General features: G+C 44.5%; 1 protein-coding gene across 2 annotated transcripts in view; it reads right to left on the bottom strand.

The window, feature by feature from the left end:
• Nucleotides 1–12615: 12615 nt before the first annotated feature.
• Plin2 (perilipin 2) overlaps nt 12616–19966 on the bottom strand; it is a 13948-nt gene continuing 6597 nt past the window's right edge. The window contains exons 5-8 of one of the 2 annotated variants that reach the window (XM_050157385.1): nt 18371–18656; nt 16603–16784; nt 14294–14407; nt 12616–13325 (exon numbers count right to left, since the gene is read on the bottom strand). In XM_050157385.1, coding sequence (XP_050013342.1) covers nt 12939–13325; nt 14294–14407; nt 16603–16784; nt 18371–18656 — 969 coding nt within the window. In that variant the 3' untranslated portion in view covers nt 12616–12938. The remainder of the gene's footprint in view (nt 13326–14293; nt 14408–16602; nt 16785–18370; nt 18657–19966) is intronic. The other variant, XM_050157386.1, reaches the window with a different exon arrangement.

Raw genomic sequence — 19966 nt, 5'->3', positions numbered from 1 at the left:
CTTCTGGCCTTCAGGCATACCCACAGACAGAATATTGTATACATAATAAATAAGTAAATATTTTTTTAAAAAAAAAAGTATCTTTCAGCCATTTTAGATTCCTCTGTTGAGAGTTCTCTGTTTAAGTCTGTACTCCATTTTTTTTATTGGATTATATGTTCTTTTGGTGTCCAATTTCTTGAGTTCTTTGTATATTTTGGAGATGAGACCTCTGTCTGAGGTGGGGTTAGTAAAGATCTTTTCCCATTCTGTGGGCTGTTGTTTGGTCTTGTTGACCGTGTCCTTTGCTTTATAGAAGCTTTTCAGTTTCAGGAGGTCCCATTTATTAATTGTTTCTCTCAGTGTCTGTGCTGCTGGGGTTATATTTAGAAAGTGGTTCGCTTTGCCAATGTGTTCAAGTGTACTTCCCACTTTCTCTTCTATAAGGTTCAGTGTGGTTGACTTTATGTTGAGGTCTTTGGTCCATTTGGACTTGAGTTTTGTGTATGGTGATAGATATGGGTCTATTTTCATTTTTCTACATGTTGATATCCAGTTATGCCAGCACCACTTGTTAAATATGCTTTCTTTTTTCCATTTGATATTTTTTGCTTCCTTATCAAAAATCAGGTGTTCAAAGATGTGTGGATTGATATCCAGATCTTCTATTCAATTCCATTGGTCCTCCTGTCTGTTCTTATGTCAGTACCAGGCTGTTTTCAGTACTGTAGCTCTGTAGTAGAGTTTGAAGTCATGTTTCCTAATTTTCTGAGAAATTGCCAAACTGATATCCAAAGGGGCTGTACCAGTTTGCACTCCCATCAGCAATGGAGGAGTGTTCCCTTTACCCCACATCGTCTCCAGCATAAGTTGTCATCAGTGTTTTTGATCACAAAGCAGCTTCTTTATTATTAACCAATGATATTAACAGCATACTGAGGGGAATCCCACATCACGTCCCCTTCTCTGTCTAAATAAAAAGGAAGGCTTTAACTTTAACATAATAAATTACATATAACAAAACAGTTATCAAGCTAGGTGATTGCCCAGGTAGCCAATTGTTTCTGTCATTTATTGCAAATTGTGGAAGTTGCTTGATTGCTCTTCCTGTTTATCCAAATAATATTATTTCCCTTCTCAGGCCTTTGATGTGGTTGAAGATTAGATAGTCTTAGTTAACCTTCCTTTCATGACTTGGCCAATCCATTTCTAATATAAGACTTAAACTCCTTAGGATAGAATAATTATTGAAAGATTTAGCATGTTTCTTGCTTGTTTATACTGGTTGTAATTCTAATTTTTATACTTGATATTTGTTTTTATTGTATATAGTTTTATATTAGGCTTAGAACTCTCTTATTTAGACAAAAGAGGAAGGTGCTGTGGAAACTCCTTCAGCCAATAGCCTTTAAGATATCAGCCCACTTGGGCGTGGTCTCTTATACTATAAATGGAGCCATAAAGCTTGACAGTGCACATGTGTGTCCTCTCTCTCTCTCTCCTTCTGGATTCAGTTCCTGTTACTCACTTGTGCAGAAGACTGTGATCTGTGAGTTCCCCCTCATATAAAGAACCCTTCATTATACTCAATTCTGAGCTAGTGTGGGATAATTTTATTCGCATTCTCCAACAATGGTACATGTCTTTGATTCCAGCACTCAGGAGGCAGAGGCTGGAGAATCTCTGAGTTAGAGGACAGTCTGTTCTACCCAATGAGTTCTAGGAAAGCCAGGGCTACACAGGGAAACCCTATCTCAGAAAAACACACACACACATACACCTAAACCTGACTTTCTCAAGAAACCAGCACCCATGTTTGTTTGCTTTTGTTTTTTGTTTTGTTTTGTTTTGTTTTTTTTCAAGACAGGGTTTCTCTGTGGCTTTGGAGCCTGTCCTGGAACTAGCTTTTTGTAGACCAGGCTGGTCTCGAACTCACAGAGATCCTCCTGCCTCTGCCTCCCGAGTGCTGGGATTAAAGGCGTGCGCCACCACCGCCCGGCCAGCACCCATGTTTTATGAGTTTATACTGTTCTTCTCTCTAAATGCCCAAGCTTAAATCAAACATGGCATGTGCCTATTTCTATTTTAAATTTATTTTTGTTTGTGTTTTACCTACATGGATCTCTGTACCATGTTCATGCAGTTGTCCTCTTCTGCCAGCAGAGGGCATCAGATCCCCAGAACTGAAATTACAGACTTGTGAGCCACCTGTGAGTACTGAGAACTCAGCCTGGGTCCTCTATAAGAACAATAAGTCCTCTAACCAGCTGAGTTTCTCTCCAGTCTTGTCTTATTTCCTTTTAATAAAATCACTACCTTTGCTTCACTCAGACTGGTCCTGAAATTCTTCCGAATAGTCAGTCAAGCATCCTCCTAAGTTCCTAAGCAGGGAACTCCTCAGGCCTAGTGGCTATTCTAGGCCATGTCTCTACCCCTGCTGACAATACAATTATCATTTTACACATGAGAAAATTGTGGTACCAAGAAATGAAGCAATTTGATTAAGGTCACTCCTAAATAGGAGAGATTAGAACTTGGGGTCCGTACTTCCTGTTTCCTCCTAGTTGGCAAACTTTTGCTCATTGACATGACTACTGTATGCAGAAGTTTCTGTCCTGCAAGCCATGCCCAAGCAACCATACAGAGTTTAATATTAACTATAAATTCTTGGCCAATTTAGCTCAGGCTTGTTACTAGCTAACTGTCAAACTTTAACCCATAATTCTTATCTACACTTTGCCACATGGCTTGGTACCTTTTCTCAGTACGGCAAGTCCATCTTGCTTCTCTCTTTGTCTGCTCACTACTCCTCCGGAATATTCCACAGGTCACTTCTAGAATAAGGGGAAACTTTGACTGGCTGACCCACTGAGACCTCCAGAGACACAAGTATGCTGTTACCAAAAGAAGAATGTTTCTGGGCAGTGGTGGCACATGTCTTTAATACCAGTACTCAAGAGGCAGAGACAGGCAGATCTCTATGAGTTTGAGCCCAGCCTGGTCTGCAGAGCAACTTCCAGGACAGGCTCCAAAGCTATATAGAGAAACACTGTCTTGAAAAAACAACAAAATAAAATAAAATAAATATCCTAAGATAAAACAAAAATTTGCAAATTTTCAGTTAAAAAAGAACTCTTTGATCAAGGATTATGCTGCCAAATTTTTATATTTTTAGTGTGCACCTCACTGACCAACAGCCCAATTTTATTATAGGTATTTCAGCAATTAAACATTAAAGAATGATAGAAAATGATACATGATGCTGAACAAAATCTCTCACAAACATTCACATAATTTACAATTAAGATCAAGCACTCCCTAGAAAAGTAGACTAACAATCCCCAAAGCCACAGGATTAAACACAATTGCAAATATTAAAAAATGATATGTAATACATTTTCAAAAAAAGAGAGTGTGTTTTGTGTTGTAGCATTTTGCCCTAAGAGGACAAGGCTGTGAGTGTGTGATCTTTGGTTCAATCATCCTCTTCCAAAGGTATAATATCAGGAACTTCATCAGTCTCAGATGTCAAATCAATGGCAGTGAAATCCAGCATCTGTAAAAGAAGAACCTTAGATTGGTTTCTTAATTAGGGTTTCTATTGCTTTGAAGAGACACAATGGCCATGGTAACTCTTATAAAGAAAATATTTAAGGGGGGGCCTTTACAGTTCAGAGGTTCAGACCATTATTATGACGGCGGGGAGGAACATGGCTGCAAGCAGACAGACATAAAGCTAGAGGGATAGCTGAGAGTCCTACATCTTACAGGCAACAGGAAGTTAACTGAGAGTCACACTGAGGGAAGCTTGAGCAAAAGAGGCCTCAAAGCCCACCCCCACAGTGATGCACTTCCTCCAACAAGACCACACCTACTTCAACAAGGCCACACCTCCTAGTAGTGCCACTCCCTTTGGGTGCCATTTTCTTTCAAACCACCACAGATGTGAAAACAAGCGCTAAGCTTCCTGTGTTAACAAAGAACAACCAGCAGCAATGAGGTGAAGTGAACATTCAGGTCCACAGCAGCTCCTTGGGCCTTCCCCTGCAGTGCAGAGAATATAGGTAGGCACCACTATGTCAGCTTGAAACTTCTCTTTACTGGAGAACTAACGGGGTAGATGCTATTCCAGTGTCACTGTTTCGTTGTTGTTTATTGTGCCAGGTGCTCTCTGGAAGCAGAAGCAACCAGATCTCTCTGTACGTTCAAGACCAGCCAGGACTACATAGTGATACTCTCTCAAAAAACAATTGAGGAGCATTTTGGGTTATTCTTCTTCCTTTTTTAAATTATAATGTTCCAATTTTCTAGGATTTGTCCAGGAACTGAGATAACAATATTTTTCCTAATTCTGAAATACAGGCACTGAGGAGGCAGAGGCCAGGGGTGGGGGGGTAAACTTGAAGCCAGACTGAGTTACATAGAGAGGACTGGCCTCAAACAAAACTTTGAAATAGTCATCACAGGTGCCGGAGGTGCGGCTTGGCGGTAAGGCTTGTGCTTAGTGATCTCAAAGGCCCTGGGTTCCACCCCGAGCACACCAGAAGGTTAACTAAGAGGAGGGTAAAGGAAGTGGCAGGAAAATTTAGTACTACAGACTGGACTCTTCCCAGCAAAAAAGAACAGGGGAAAACTAATGGCAACTCCCTCCCATCTCCCTCCCTCCCTCCCTTCTGTTGTTGNTGTTGTTGTTTTCCCCCCCCCCCCCCAGACAGGGTTTCTCTGTGTAACAGTCATGGCTGTCCTGGAACTTGCTTTGTAGCCCAGGCTGACCTGGAATTTACTAAGATCCGCCCTCCTCTGCCTCCCAAGTGCTGGGACTAAAGGCATGCACCACCCCTGCCCGGCTTAGGGGTGCTCACTTTTCAAAGGTTCAATCAACCCAAGATCCACAGAGGCCAGCAGTGTTGGTTTGGAGCATCAGTCAGAAAAGTCAACTCCCATGTTAGCCTCTTCAGGTTAAAAGATATACTTGCTTAGTTTTCTCTCTGAGCTCTTGTTTTGAATGTATATTTTAACATCCACTAAACTTTTTGCCTTTAATACTTTATTCATTTCTATTTTTGCTGTCTTATAAATCTATTTTGCTATCTTATAAATCTATTTATCTGTGTGTATGTATATTTTTTTGTGACTCCATAGCCCAGAATAGCCTCAGACTTGTGGCAGATCCTTCATACCCGGGATTCCAGGAAGAAGCCACCATGCCTGGATCACTATATTTTTATTAAGTGTAAAATTGAACATGAAGCTACCAATAAAAAAGATATAAACAGGTCAGGCAGTGGTGGCACATGCACTTGGGAGGCAGAGGCAGGCAGATCCCTGAGTTCGAGGCTAATTTGGTCTATGGAGTAAGTTCCATCCAGGACAGCCAGGGGTACACAGTCCCTGTCTTGGGAAACAAAACCAAAAGAAAGAAAACAGAGGGCTTTTCTAGATATCAAACATGAAAGCTAAATATGTATTTTTTTTCTGTCAGAAGGTTAGAATGCCAGAATTTGGGGGGGGGGGGTAGGTATGCTCTCTGACATGAGTAAGACATTGGAGCAGTAGAAGGGGGGGGTATGCTCTCTGACATCAGCAAGGCATTGGAGTAAGTCCCCACTCCGCTCCTTAATTCTTTTCAACCTATACCTGAAGTATACAACTTATGAAGTAAAGAATAAAGGTAACCTATACACCAATTCTTTGCAGATTCTTTGTGGAATGTTGGAGGTTCCTCTTGCAGAGTTCTAGTCCCTAAAGCCAATAGTACATCCACCTCCACCAACACCTCCTCCAGCACCCATCCCAGTACATGCACACTTAAGGCCTTAGGATGGTTTAAGAGTATCATATGAACTACTCACCTTCTTTCCAGCCACATCATTCAGTGTACAGGTTTCTCTAGACTATTAGGCTGCCTCCAACTCTACTGTGAAGCTACGTGCTGTGCAGGAAATAGGGAGGAAAGAGCAGCTAAGAGCGGCTGTGGTCTATGTTCGGGGACTTTAAGTTCCGAGGTAGTGATCTTGCCTCCCACCTTTGCAGGGCTTTGGGAAATGCTTCACAAATCATTTCCCAGACTTAGAAAATAAATACCTGCGACTGGGAGATGGCTCCGTGGTTAAGAGCACAGGCTGCCCTTCCGGAGGACCCGGATTCAGTTTCCAGCACCCGCATGGCAGCTCATAACTGTCTCTTACTCTGGTTCCAGGGGCTCTGACGCCTTCATGCAGACAGACATGCAGGCAAAAACACCAAAGCACATGAAATAAAAATAAACTTAAAACAGAGAGCTAACAGCTGTTTCCTTGCCAAGGACAAGCAGTTATGTAGTGTCGAAGCAGGACTGAAAGAAGTGTCTTGCTGAAAATGCCCATCCATGACAGAAGGACATGCATACTGTGATATTAGTGGGGTAGCCAGAGATGCCGAATATGTTTTGCAAGCTGTTCACCATGCAACCCCTAGGGGGCACCATTCCGACAATACACAGCACACATGGCCATATTTGTTATCCCACATTTCCAAAGATGGTACTAAACATATTGAGGACGTGGGAATGCTGCCTGTAGGGACTTAACCTGCTGGTATATGTGTGTGCACGGTGCTAAAAGTTATGATACAGGTTCAGGAATTGTTTTGGAAACAGATTTTAAATAATGACACGAAAACAAAAACCCATAAAATTTAAGTTTGTTACATAGAAGTAGTTTAGATTCTTTTTCCTTTTTAGTTTGTGCTTGTATGTTTGCGTGCACAGCACAGCGTGTGGGTGGACGTCAGAGAACACCTTGTAGGCATCAGGTCCTTCCTTCCGCAGTGTGGGTCCTGGGTTCTGAACTAGCATCTTCAGGTTTAGTAGCTAGTGTCTTTCCTGGCTGAGTGGCCTTGCTGGTCCATAGTTTGGAAACAAAACACTAAAGATAAAAAGGGGGCGGAGTCATGCAAATATTTGAGAAAACCTCTCCCCATCTTTGATGGGTGGTGTGTGAGCTTGCGGGTGTGCTTGCAGCCCAGGGGGGCCGGGAGCTCTTAGTTCTGCCTCGCTCTCTTTTTACCTTTGCTGGACAATTAGGAGCAGCTGCGTGCGCTGGCCACACCCACCTGCCTGCTCACTTGCCCTAAGTGGGATGCTCTGTAGAGCAAGGCAGCAGCAGAGTTCGTGCCTTATACCTTCAGGAACTCAGATAACAGATTGCTTTGTTCATACAGCTACACACACACACACACACACACACACACACACACAACCATATATATAGTAATGTGTTCATATTTGCATTCTTTCCACCTAGTATGTGTACAAAGCATTTTTTTTTTCAGTATCCACCCAAAGTACAGGCAATTATGATACAGGCTCAACATCTTGTATCTGGCTCACGCCAATAGAACTTAAGTGAAACGAGGACCAAGCTAAAAGTCTAGGAGGAGTCTTCTCTCTGAAGACCGGGCTCTTGTGTGAATTGCAAAGCTTTATCTTATTATACCCCACCTCTTTCTAGTCTGAGGGCCCTGTTTGCACAAGAGTGAGAGAGGAATCTCAGCTGGGCATGACAACACATCCTATAGTCCCGACATGGAGAGGGCTGAGGACTGTGGAGAGTGTGTTCACTACAGACGGAGTCCAACGCCAGACTGGGGACTGGACTACTTAGCAAAACTTAGCAAGAACAAAAGAAAGGCCTGGCGATGGTGGTGCATGCCTTTAACCCAGCGCTTGGGAGGTAGAAACAGGCAGATCTCTGTGAATTCAACACCAGCCTGGTCCACAAAGTGAGTTCCAGGACAGTCAGGACTGTTACATTGAGAAACCCTGTCTCAAACCAAAAAAACAAACAAAAGACTGAAGAAAAGAAAGAACTTCGCTTAACTGTCTGCCCCCTCTGAAACATAAACATCTTCCTGACTTCCTGTTACTTGAGGCAGTCACCTAGCTGACACCTTTCTACATATCTGAATGTGTATTGTGCCAATCACCATTCCTACCTGTTAATTCAGCAGCGGGCAGATGCCTGCCTCCCACCATTTCACCCGGAAGTGGGGGTGTGATTCCAATTAGGCCTTTTTCTCCTGAACCCTACCCCTGGTCATCGCTCTGGCCCAGGGGGACAGTGAATTTAAGTTAAAAGGCTTCCTCAACTTGCCAAAGTGGTTGCAAAGGCCTGTATGATCCTAGCACTCAGCAGTCTAGAGCTAGAGGATTGCCATGAATCAAATTTGAGGCTAGCCTGAACCAAAACCTGTAAATACGTCCTGAGCCTATCCCAGAAAGAGCTGAGTTAATAACGTCCGCACACAGGGTGAGAGAACGGTATCTCCGAAGAAGTCAGAGGAGTAAGATCTTTACCACGGAGCCATTCTAAAATGTTACAGAATAGCCAGGATCACAGACAACCTCTGTGGAAAGTCTATAGCGACAGCCTGAAGGTTTCCTTGAGACAAAAGTGATAAACACTTAAGCTTACTGGGTAAAAGACACGTTGCGAGACCATCACAGAGAAAAGCCTCTGTATGAGTCATTCCTGGAACTGGATCAGTTCTCAGAGCTAACTGGCCCTATCCCACGGGAGCCAAGAGAGGTCCAGCTGGCAAGGCTTTCTCTCCTCCCTCCAGCTAGACTGCTTCTTAAAGATCTGTCCAACTTCCTCCTCTTAAGTAATTCCCTAAAAGAGGCATCGAGCATAACACAAATTTTAGTTTTCTTTTTACTTCACTAGCTCCTCAGCGCCTTAAATGTCATACTAAAGGAAGTTTGTTTTCCCTAATCATGTCCTGGTATTATGTACTTACCCGAGCTGGTCAGCTAGAGATAATACATGTCATTGTCCCTCAAATGGTGGTCTTACACTCTAGTGCAAGTTAGTGAAGACCGAGAAGATGGCCTTGAACTTAGAAAAGCACCTGCCTCTGCCTCCTGCGTGGTGTGCCAGGACCACCCAGCTGCTTCTGTGTTCTTGTTACAGAGAGAAAACAGAGAAACAAGCAAACAAACAAACAAACAAAAAGCTGTATTCTGTTGTTCAGGAAGAATAAACTTCAGACCTGTCTCCTTTTCTAAACTTTTGTTTTGTTTTTGTTTTTCAAGACAGGGTTTCCCTGTGTAGCAGCTCTGGCTGTCCTGGAACTGGCTTTGTAGACCAGGCTGGCCTCGAACCCAGAGATTTGCTGCCTCTGCCTCCCGAGTGCTGAAATTAAAGGTGTGTGCCATCACTGTTCAGTCCATCTCCTTTTCATAATCAGTTTAGTTGGCACTGAAACCCTTGTCATGGAGAAGCACAAGAGTATACATCCAGAATTAAGTAGTCAGCATTGTGACACGTGCCTATAATCTCAGTCCTCAGGAGACTGAAGGCAGCCAGGGCTGGGTACAAGATCCGTCTCAACAAGAAAAAGCATGCATGTGGTTATTACATATGAACTCTCCAAGCCAGGTGTATCTCCCACACCGACAGTTCCTGCACTCTGACGGCTGAGTCAGGAAGATTGCTTGAACCCGGGAGTTAGACCAACTCGGGTGGCACAATAAGACCCCATCTCGAAAACAAAGCATACAGGGCCAGTGAGACAACTCAGACGGTGAAGGCAGATGCTGCCAAGCCTGATGAACTGGGTTTGATGGGGAACCCACACAGTAGGGGAAAACGGACTCCCACAAATTGTCCTCTGACCTCTACACCCATCATAGTACCCTACACCCACACTAAAGAATCAAATGTAAGAAAAAATTATACCCACAAATAAAAATATTCTTAATTGAAATAAACTACCCACACACTTTTGCCACACAGAATGGAAAGATTATGACTGATTTTAACTAAGAAAAAAATTAAGTAGAGACCCATGAATAATGTACCTCTCCTAAAACTGGTCTGTATCTGCCAAACAAGGACAGCTGTCAGGACGCCAGCAGGTCCTAGCCGCACAACAAGAACACAGGTAAAGTCACAGGCTCTTTCTTATTTTCATGGTAGGTATGAGTCAGGGCAGAGACCACCTTTTTTGAATTTAGTTCTGGCAAAGGGCAGCTTTGTTCACTTCTTAGCATGACCGGCAGAGTGTGACTCTTTCTTAAAACATTCTATTTTAAAAAATATTACTTTATCCGCCGGGCGGTGGTGGCGCATGCCTTTAATCCCAGCACTCGGGAGGCAGAGGCAGGCGGATCTCTGGGAGTTCGAGGCCAGCCTGGTCTACAAAAGCTAGTACCGGGACGGGCACCAAAGCTACAGAGAAACCCTGTCTCGAAAAACCATATATATATATAAAATACTTTATCCATAGGAGTTTTGCTTGATGGTATGCATGTGTACGTGTGCATACAATGCCCACCATGACTAGAAGGGGGCATCAGAGTCGCTGGAACTTGTCTACAGCAGCTGTGAGCCTTCGTCAGATACTAGGAAAGGAAACCAGTTCCTCCGCAAGAGCAGCCACTGCTCCTAACCAATCAGGCATCCCTTCAGCCCCTGGAATTTGCTGTCCTGAAAATACTTTTTAGGTTTCTTTTAGAGTTCCATGTAGCCCAGGCTGTCCCTGAACTCAGTCTATAGATATGGATGATCTTGAACTTCTGCTCTTCTGCCAGCACTCTAAAATGCAGGATCCCGGCAGTGACCACACCTCGTTTATGAGGTGTTAGGGACTGAACCCAGCCAGGGTTTAGAGCATGCCAGGACAGCACTCCACCAGCTGAGCTGCACCTCCCCCCCAGTTTGCATTTTCAGTTTTGAAAGCTTGAGAAGACTGCAGCTTTGTGACAAGGAGACTCAGGACCAGTCCCGAATGACAGGTCACCCTTAAAAGAACTAGAAACCCGGCTACCACAGACAGATTGCTTAGAGCTCTTATGTTGAATTACTCTCACATCCTCCTATGGGCATCTCACCAATGACTGAAATTGTTTCCCCACACAGAAATAGCTTGGCCAGTTATCCAGGCAAGTGGACACTGAGCAATCTCACTTGTGACTTACTTTATAACTGGGCTCTCGGGGAAAGAAAAATCCGCTGTCTTCAGGGAAAGCGATGCAAATACCCAATTGCTTCCTGTCCTTTATTCCTTTTCAGCAAAGCAGTCCGTTGTGGCCAGACCTTTCTCTGGACTTAAAAAATCCCTGAGGGGCTGGCTGGCTGGAGAGAAGGCCAGCTGCGAGGAACACTGGCTCCTCCTGCACAGGACCAGGGATTTGAGTCCCTGGCACCCACATGTTGGCTCATAATTGTAACTCCAGTTCCAGGGGACCCAATGTCCTCTTCTGACCTTCCCAGGTATCAGGCATGCGCATAGTACACATACATATATGGAGGCCAAACACTCAAACACACATAATAAATCTAAAGAAAATGTTTTAAAATCCTGCCAGGGGTTGGGTCAGCTGGCAACTGAACAACTGTCTCCTAATAAAATTCTAACATACACATGAGCAATGTTTCTCCTTTATGGTCTCTGTTTTTCTCTGAGATAGGGTCTCATGTAGCCCAGGTCTCCAAACTTGGAGATCATAGTACCTCTGCCTCTGGAGTGCTGGGTTAAAGCCATCACACACTGGGACTATTCTGGAACTTTGGTTCTCTTCTATCTCCTGCACACTAAGATTCGAGGCATGTACTGCCACGGCCCCATGTACCGCTTCTTGTTTTCTGTTGAGTTTTTATTTCTCCAGGCTCAAAAGAATGTGCAGAGAAGTATGGCCATAGACTGTTTTCTGGCCTCTTAAAGACAGCATCATGTTTTTCTTTTTTATTCTATATGAATGGGTGTACTGGATTTGCTTGGGACTGGAGTTACCGTTCTGAGCTGCCATCTGCCTTACTGGGAATTGAGCCCAACTAGTGCTCTTAACCCTTGAGCCATCTCTCCATCCACCCCCCGTTTTATAACTCATTTAAAATAATTAAAAGATACTCCACACTTCCATTGTGTTTTTGCTTTGTTTAGGACCCAGGGTTTCTCTATGTAGCCCTGTTGTCCTAGATCTTGCTATGTAGACCAGGCTACCCTCACACTTAAGAGATTCACCTGCCTCTGCCTTCAGAATGTTGGGATAACAGGCATGAGCCACCATCCCCTGGCCTGTGTATGTGTGTGTTGCGTGTGCATGCTTGTGCATAAGGAACTCAGAGCACAACATTTAGGGTCAACTCTATCCCTCTATCATGGGGTGGGTCTTGAACCCACGTCAATAGATTTGGCAGGTAGCATCTTTGCCTGCTGAGTCCATTTACTGACCCTTTACTCCTTCTATGGGGGCTTCCCTGCTGCCCAGGCTGCTCTCTAATCCCTGGGGGGCTCAAGTGATCCTCTCCCATCACCCCTCTGAGTAACAGTAACAACGCATTTAGTCTCATATTAGCTTTGGATTTGTTTGAAATCTTCAGATCAGTCGTTGTCCCCAGTGCTGTGTACCCTGCTGACCTCCCAACAGGCCAACTGGAACTCATGCAGATCAAGCAGGCCAATGAAAGCAAAACACACAAAGCCCACATAACAACAGCCATAAAAGTGCTCCACCCTGCTATGAATTTCATTGAATCCAAAGGCGGCATTTCTCCATAGGGAATAAAAAAAACCCTAAATTCAAATTGCTCAAGCATGCCCCTTGAGATGAACAAGGACGAAGCCAGCTCAGAAGACACAGGACACTCAGGAGCAAGTGAAGCCACACGGATGAATCTTTATTCAGTACAGACAGACATTTACAGCCAATAGCACAAAGGCCACAGACAACGTGTAAGTACCCCTGGGCTTTTAAGTTCTGGTAGGCTCTCATGTGCCTAACACGTTCCACTTCCCAGTCAGGGGGGCAAAGGTCATGTGGCAATGCCGCATCTTTAGAGCTCGTAATTCAGCCACTGATGAGGACCTTTGTCTGAACTAGCTCCTCTTCCAATCTAAAGTCATCTATTGGGTTAATTTCAAACTAGCAAAAGGCATCACCCGGCTGACATCATGCACTGGTGACAAGGACAGGTTTAGTGAGTTTTGAGCTCAGGCTGCTGGACCTTCTGGCTGGTCTTGTCCACCTCTGCATTCTGAGACTCAGTAGACTGAGGATAAAAGGGACCTACCAGCCAGTTGAGAGGCGTGTTGTTAACAAGGTAATCCATCACATCATCTAAGGATTCTTTCATTTTCTGCAGCTGCCCCTTACTGGAAGTGAGGAAGCTGTCAGACACTTCCTTAAAGGAGGCAGCATTGCGGAACACCGAGTAGATGTCGCCTGCCATCGCCCCCAAGTGGTTGGCCTGATCTTGGACATTCTGTGGTAACCCTTGGACGTTGGACAGGAGAGTCTGGCACGTAGTTTGGAGCTGCTGAGTCAGGTTGCGGGCGATAGCCAGAGTACGTGACTCGATGTGCTAAAAATAAAACACTCAAGAATTAGCAGCGGATCCAATGGTACCACAGTATGCTGGCTATGTATGCATACAGACATCCAATACATGCAGCTTTGCTGACTCCTGACTGCTTCTTCTCCTCCAGGGAGGAATGCTCTGTCACTCAGCTAAGCCCCAAACCAATATGATTTTTTAATAACCCTTATAACAATACTGTATGCAGCAGTTCTAATCCTACTTCACTGCTAGGAACATATGCTTAGAGTTTAAGTAATTTTGCTCTAATAGCGGGAAAGTAGCTAGGTGGGAGATTTGAACTTATGACCGCAAAGGTCATCATCATTTTAAAAAGAAGAACAGCAAGTAGGAGAGAGCAGACATCAGAACATATACTCCCTTGTTGTTAGTTTAATTTAGATATTCTATTCTCAAATACGTAGATACAATATGAACAAAGAATTGATATGGATTTCAGAGGCACACTGGCCCTGGGGACACAAGATCCATTTTGTATGATTACACTTTGTATGATTGAGCTAGTTCGGGGGCGGCATTAGCGCCCACTCTTCACTAGTTTACCGTCGGTTCTCAGCTGTGTTCTGATCCTTCCCAGAAGCCACCTGACTCACCCATTTGAAGGCAGGAGCTTGCACCCCTGAGCTACACCCCAGCCCGCTCCTGACTACTAAAAATAATGTTTAAATTACATGTACTGTGTGTACTTACGCAGAGATCAAAGGAGAACCTGAGGGACTTGGTTAGTTAGCTCCTTCTACCATGTGGGTTGGAGGCACCTCTCTATCTGCTTACTACTTCTTACCAGCCCCTCTGTTAAATATTTTGAGATAGGTCCAGGCTGGCCTTGAATCTGTCACCTTCCTCCCTCAACACCCCAGGGTAGCTGGGATTCCAGGTCTGCGCCATGAGGCTGGGCTGATAGAAAGACATTCTGTGAGGACTCATAGGGAACCATGGTGACACGGTCTCACCTCAGCACAGTGGGACTCGTCAGTGTCATCGTAGCCCATGCTTCTCTTCCACTCCACCCACGAGACAGAGAGCTTATCCTGGGCACCCTGCATGTTTTTCCTGGCAAATTCAATCTGTGATGAAACGAAACAAGTGAACACAGCCATCCCTTCCTTTCCCATCGGCTTGCAGCTCCGTGGCCGGCACAGATGACCACGGATTGCTGCAAGAGTTCAAGGGAAGCTGCAGTTACTGATTGACGTGGCAATCTGCCAAGGAGCAGGGGCTCTTATTGTCTCTATGCAATTAGTAAATTGCCTGGGCCCAATGTGGCTCCTGTTTAACACAGGTATGGTGCGGGAGAATTGTCTGTATTCTGTCAATCATGTTATAAATCAACGCTGATTGGCCAGGCAGGAAATATAGCCGGGAAAATCAGACAGGAAGTAGAAATGATGTAATGAGAACAGGAGAATTCTGGGAAGGAGGAAGCTGATTTATCCCACTCCTGCCCAGACCACCGAAGCAGCAGGATGTGATCTGCCCCACTGAAAAAAAGGTACTGAGCCACATGGCTAACATAGATCAGAAAAATGGGTTAATCAAGATGTGAGAGTTAGCCAGTGAGAGGCTAGAGCTAATGGGCCAATCAGCTTTATTACTTATAGATATAAAGTGATTTTCTTTGGGACTAAATAGTTGTGGGGGACCTGGTGGGAGGACAGAAGAACCCCCAACAAACAAGCAGGCCCCCTCCATGATACACAGGTAAAGCGTAATAGAGTTTATATTTGCCTGAAGGGTAAATGAGAATTAAAAGAAGGAAAAAGCATGGGAAAAAAATAAAGGAAAGAGGCCCAGGCATGGTGGTGTGTGCCTGTAATCCCAGCACTTGGAAGGCAGAGGCAAGAGAATTGTTACATGTCTGAAGCTAACCAGACTGAACTACACAGCAAGCAAGACTGTCTCAAAAACAAAACAAAAAAAAAATGAGGAAGAGAATTCTGCCTTCCTCTTCCTTGTCACCAGCCACCAGTTCTTCTGAGAAGAAACTGACGCTCAGTACCATACATGCTGTTCTTTAACTTGGCAGTCTTTAATGGCTGCACAACAAACTATTGTGATGTATTGCACAAACCCGCCCCCACTCCTGCTGTGCACTGTTAGGGTCTCTTGCAACTATAAAGTAAAAGAAGTATCTGTAGCCGGGTGGTGGTGGTGCACTCCTTTAATCCCAGCATTCGGGAGGCAGAAGCAGGTGGATCTCTGAGTTCAAAACCAGCCTGGTTTACAGAGCGAGTTCAAGGACAGCCAGGGCTACACAGGGAAACTGTCTCGAAAAACCAAAATAAATAAATAAATAAATAAATAAATAAATAAAGTATCTGTAAGGCAAAAATCTAAGAGGAAAACTGCTCAAGATATACATTTATAACTTTCTAGAATAGCCTGATTATTTGATTGTTTAAGGTTTTTTTTTTTTTTTTTTTTTTTTTTTGGTTTTTCGAGACAGGGTTTCTCTGTAGCTTTGGAGCCTGTCCTGGAACTAGCTCTTGTAGATCAGGCTGGCCTCGAACTCCCAGAGATCCGCCAGCCTTTGCCTCCCGAGTGCTGGGATTAAAGGCGTGGGCCACTACCGCCCAGCTCTGTTTAAGTTTTTTTGAGCCAAAGTCTTAGTCCTGGCTGTCCAAGAATGTGCTATGTAGACCAGGCTGGTCTCAAACTCACAGAGATCCTACTACCTCTCCCTCCCTGAGAGCTAGGATTAAAGTGTTTATTATCATTGTTTTGTTTTTTTAGATGACCTATTTCTATGTTATGTGTATGAGTATATATATGCATGTACATGTGTGTATGTATATAGGCATGTATGTATGTATGCATGCATGTATTGCACAATGTGCACACCTGGTACCCTCAAAGGCCAGAAGAAGGTGTTGGATTTGCTGAAACTAGAGTTACAAGTACTTCTGAACTGCTGGTGTGCGCGTGCGCGTGCTGATAACCCCCCTGGGTGTTTTGCAGGTGCAACAAGTGCTCTCAACTTCCAAGCCATCTCTCCAGCCCCACAGAGCTGATCTTATGAGCGCTGGAGTTTCTGGAAGTTTCCAACCCTGTCTCTGGATTATTGGCAACAGCACCACATTCTGTGGGTGCCACAGAACAGGGAGGTGGCTGCACTGTCACTCAGGAGATCGAGTTTTACTTCCTTCTCTAGAGTCATCTGAGCATGACCCATTCTCCTCCCTGGGCTATTCATATACAATATTGAAATTCTTAAATTTCCTAATTATATCTACTCTCATCCTTAAAACAACACCGTACTCACCAGACGGACAGTGGAATGAAGCTGAGAGATGGTCTCCTGGCTTTTCTGTTTGGCATCTTTAACCCTGCTGAGAGCCTGCTGATAGGCCCGGGAGCGGAGCTTGGTGGACAGGGACCCCAATCTTACATAGTAACTTGGCTTCTGAACCATATCAAATCCTTCCACCTTTTTTGCTTCTGTCTCTGGAAATAAAAGACAAAAAGAAAAAGAGAAAATAAACAGGGAGTCTCAGCTGTGACCCCAACAAAGACGTTCTGAAACTGTTCACGTCCACTGTATCTGTTACACACTTATACATACAGACACACATGCATGTGTGTTCACATATGCCTCTTCTTACCAACATGAACGTCTTAGCAACATAGACCTGGCACATGGTACAAGCAGTAATGTTATCCTCAAACTTGCTATATAACCAAGAATGGCTCTAAACTTTTTAAGGTTTAAGGTTTTGTTTTTGTTTTTAATTTACTTATTTTTATTCTCTGTGTGTGACTGTTTTGCCTGCATATACGTCTGTGCATCACATGTGTGTGTAGTGCTAGAGCCCCTGGCACTGCAGTCAGACAGTTGGAAGCCCCCATGTGGGTCCTGAAAACCGAACCCATTTCTGCAGCCCCTGGCTTTAAATTCTGGATCCTCCTCCTGCCTCTGCTCCCCTAGTGCTGGGATTACAGGCATAAGCCTCCATACCCCGTTTTGTTTTGTTTTTTTGAGAAATGTTCACTATACAATCTTGGCTGGACTGGAACTTACTATGTGCACACCTACAATACCAGCATTTAGGAGATCAGGAGTTATCTACCTAGTGAGTCTGAGGCCAGCTGGGGCTGTGTGAGACCCTGTCTCAGTAAAAATAAACAAACAAGTAAATAAATAAATAAATAAATAAATAAATAAATAAATAAATGGCAAGGAGTGTGGTAGAGCCAGAAGGATCAAAGTCATCCTCAGCTACATAGTAAGTTCAAGGCCAGCCTGGGTCATATGAGACCCTGTCTTAAAAAACAACGTGAAAGGTGACATCTGACCCAGTGGGCAGAGGCATCACTTAGCCTGGCGACCTGAGTCTGATCCCCAGCCCCCACACTGTAGTGGTTTGAATGAGAACGGTCAGAGGCTTTTGGTTGAATACTTGGTCCCCAGTTACTGGAACTGTGTGGGAAGGATTAAGAGGCGTGGCCTTGATGGACCACAGGTCTGTCACAGCGCAGGCTTCGGGGTTTCAAAAGACTGGTGTCATCCCCAGTGTGCTCTCTCTGCCTGTGGGCTGCTCACGAAGGCGTGAGCTCTCAGCTGACCAGCTGCCATGTTTTTGTTCCAACATCATGGCCACTAAGGCTCTAAAACCTCAAGTCCAATTAAAAGACTTCTCTAATAAGTTGCCTCGGTCATGGTGTTTTATCACAGCAACAGAACAGTGTCTGGTACATGCATGCAGGCAGGATAGAATCGGCCCTGGCAACTTCTCCTTTGTCTCCTGCATGTGCGTCATAGCATGTGTGTACACCATATGCAAAATAATAAAATGTAATTTGATTAACCAATTAATTAAAGGTTAATGATAGCTCTGGGCCGGTCATGGTGGTGTACATTTATCCCTGCACTCCAGGGATGGACAGTCAGATCTCTATGAGTTCAAGGCCAACCTAGTCTACATAGAAAGCTATAGGCCAGCCAGGGCTACATAGTGAGACCTGTGTCTAAATAAATGAACAAAGTTTTTAAAAGGGAATCATAAATCCCTTCGGCATAAAAGCAACATTACCTAGCTCTTCCTGAGTGAGAGGGAGGTACTGGTCTACCAGGAGCTCCGACTTGGCAAGTGCATTTTCTACCCCGCTGCTCACAAGCTGCGCCATCCGACTCCCCAAAACCGTGTTGATGCCGCCGTTGACTACAGACTTGGTCCTCTCCACGCTGCCAGTCACTGCTCCCTTGGTCTTGTCCACCACCCCCGTGAGAGTGCTGGCTACAGAATCTTTGGCCCCGGCCACAGTCGTCGTCACTGCATCTTTGGCCCCAGTCACAGCACCTTTGGCGTTGGCAACAATCTGCAAGAGGAACAGACAAGCCGGCTTGTGAGAAAAATGGGCGAATATACACTTAGGCTTTTACAAAGGCTGCGTAGTTAAAGACGGGCTGAACACGCATCTTTTCACCTAGTCTTGGGCATCACATTAAGACTCAGTGAGGCTAAAAGTCTCTGTCAGGTCGCTTTTCCTACAACCATCCATTCCTTAAGGATTGCTAGATATGCAAGTAATAAATAAACACGAAATTAATTTATTGAGGCAAGTTGTTTTGGTTTTGTGTTTCTTGTTTGAGACAGGGTCTCATACAACACTTATAACCTGGAACTCAGATCCAATTGCTTCTGCCTCTTGAATGCTGGGATTAAAGGTGTGTGTCCCCATGACTGGCTTTGATTTGCCCATTAGTAACTTATCTTAAAAGCCTGGGAGGTCAGCTTGGTCTATAGCCTAGGCTATGTGGAGAAACGCTGTATCCAAAAAAACCCAAAAATAACAAAAATGAATTTATCTTAGGGCTAATAAGATGGCCCAGCCGACCAAAGCCAAGTGCTACTGAGCCAGAAGACCTGAGCTCTAATCCTGAGACTCACGTGGCAGAAGGAGAGAACCCACTCCCTCAAGCTGTCTTCTGACCTCCACACATGCACTGTGGCATAGACACTCCAGTTACCCCACAAAAAGTTAACTTACATACAGTATTTTTCAAAACTTTATCTTATACTGGTGGCTCATGCTTATAATTTCAGCACTCAAGAGGCTGAGGTTGGAGTTTGAGTTCTGATATACAAGGAAACTATGGCTCAAAACCAAAATAAAACCAAAAGCTCTGGGTTCAATCCTCAGCAACCTCCGCCTTGCCCCCCAAAAATCTTTACAATGTTACATTTGCGTATAGGTAAAAGTAGAGAAAAAGGCCGCTGAAGAAGGGTGGTAGGCTGGGGATGTAGCTCAGTAGAGTATTTATACAGCATGAAACCCTGGGTTTGAGCTGGCACCATAAAAAGGGTGCATGGTAGTCTACAAGCCCAGCATTTGGGAGCTAGAGGCAGGAGGATCAGCAGTTTAGTGCCACCCTTACCTACAAAGGGAATCCAAGGACAGCCTAGGCTAAGAGACCCTATACCTCCCAAAAAACAAAAGCGGAAACATATTAACTCCTGGTGAGATTATATAACTTTAGATAGCGCATTTAGAAGTCACATCATTCCAGAAAGAAAACTGCAGACCAAGCTGAACTTGGTCTTCTAGGTACTGGCACACAGGGTTGTCTAGGTTAAAGAGAATGACAGGGACGAGGAAGGATGGCAAAAGACACGGGGGGGGGGGGG

Source organism: Alexandromys fortis, unplaced genomic scaffold (genome assembly GCF_014885135.2).
Source record: "Alexandromys fortis isolate MF-2015 unplaced genomic scaffold, M_Fortis_MF-2015_v1.1 scaffold_64, whole genome shotgun sequence".
Lineage (NCBI taxonomy): Eukaryota > Metazoa > Chordata > Mammalia > Rodentia > Cricetidae > Alexandromys > Alexandromys fortis.
This window is presented reverse-complemented; position numbering and strand designations above follow the sequence as displayed.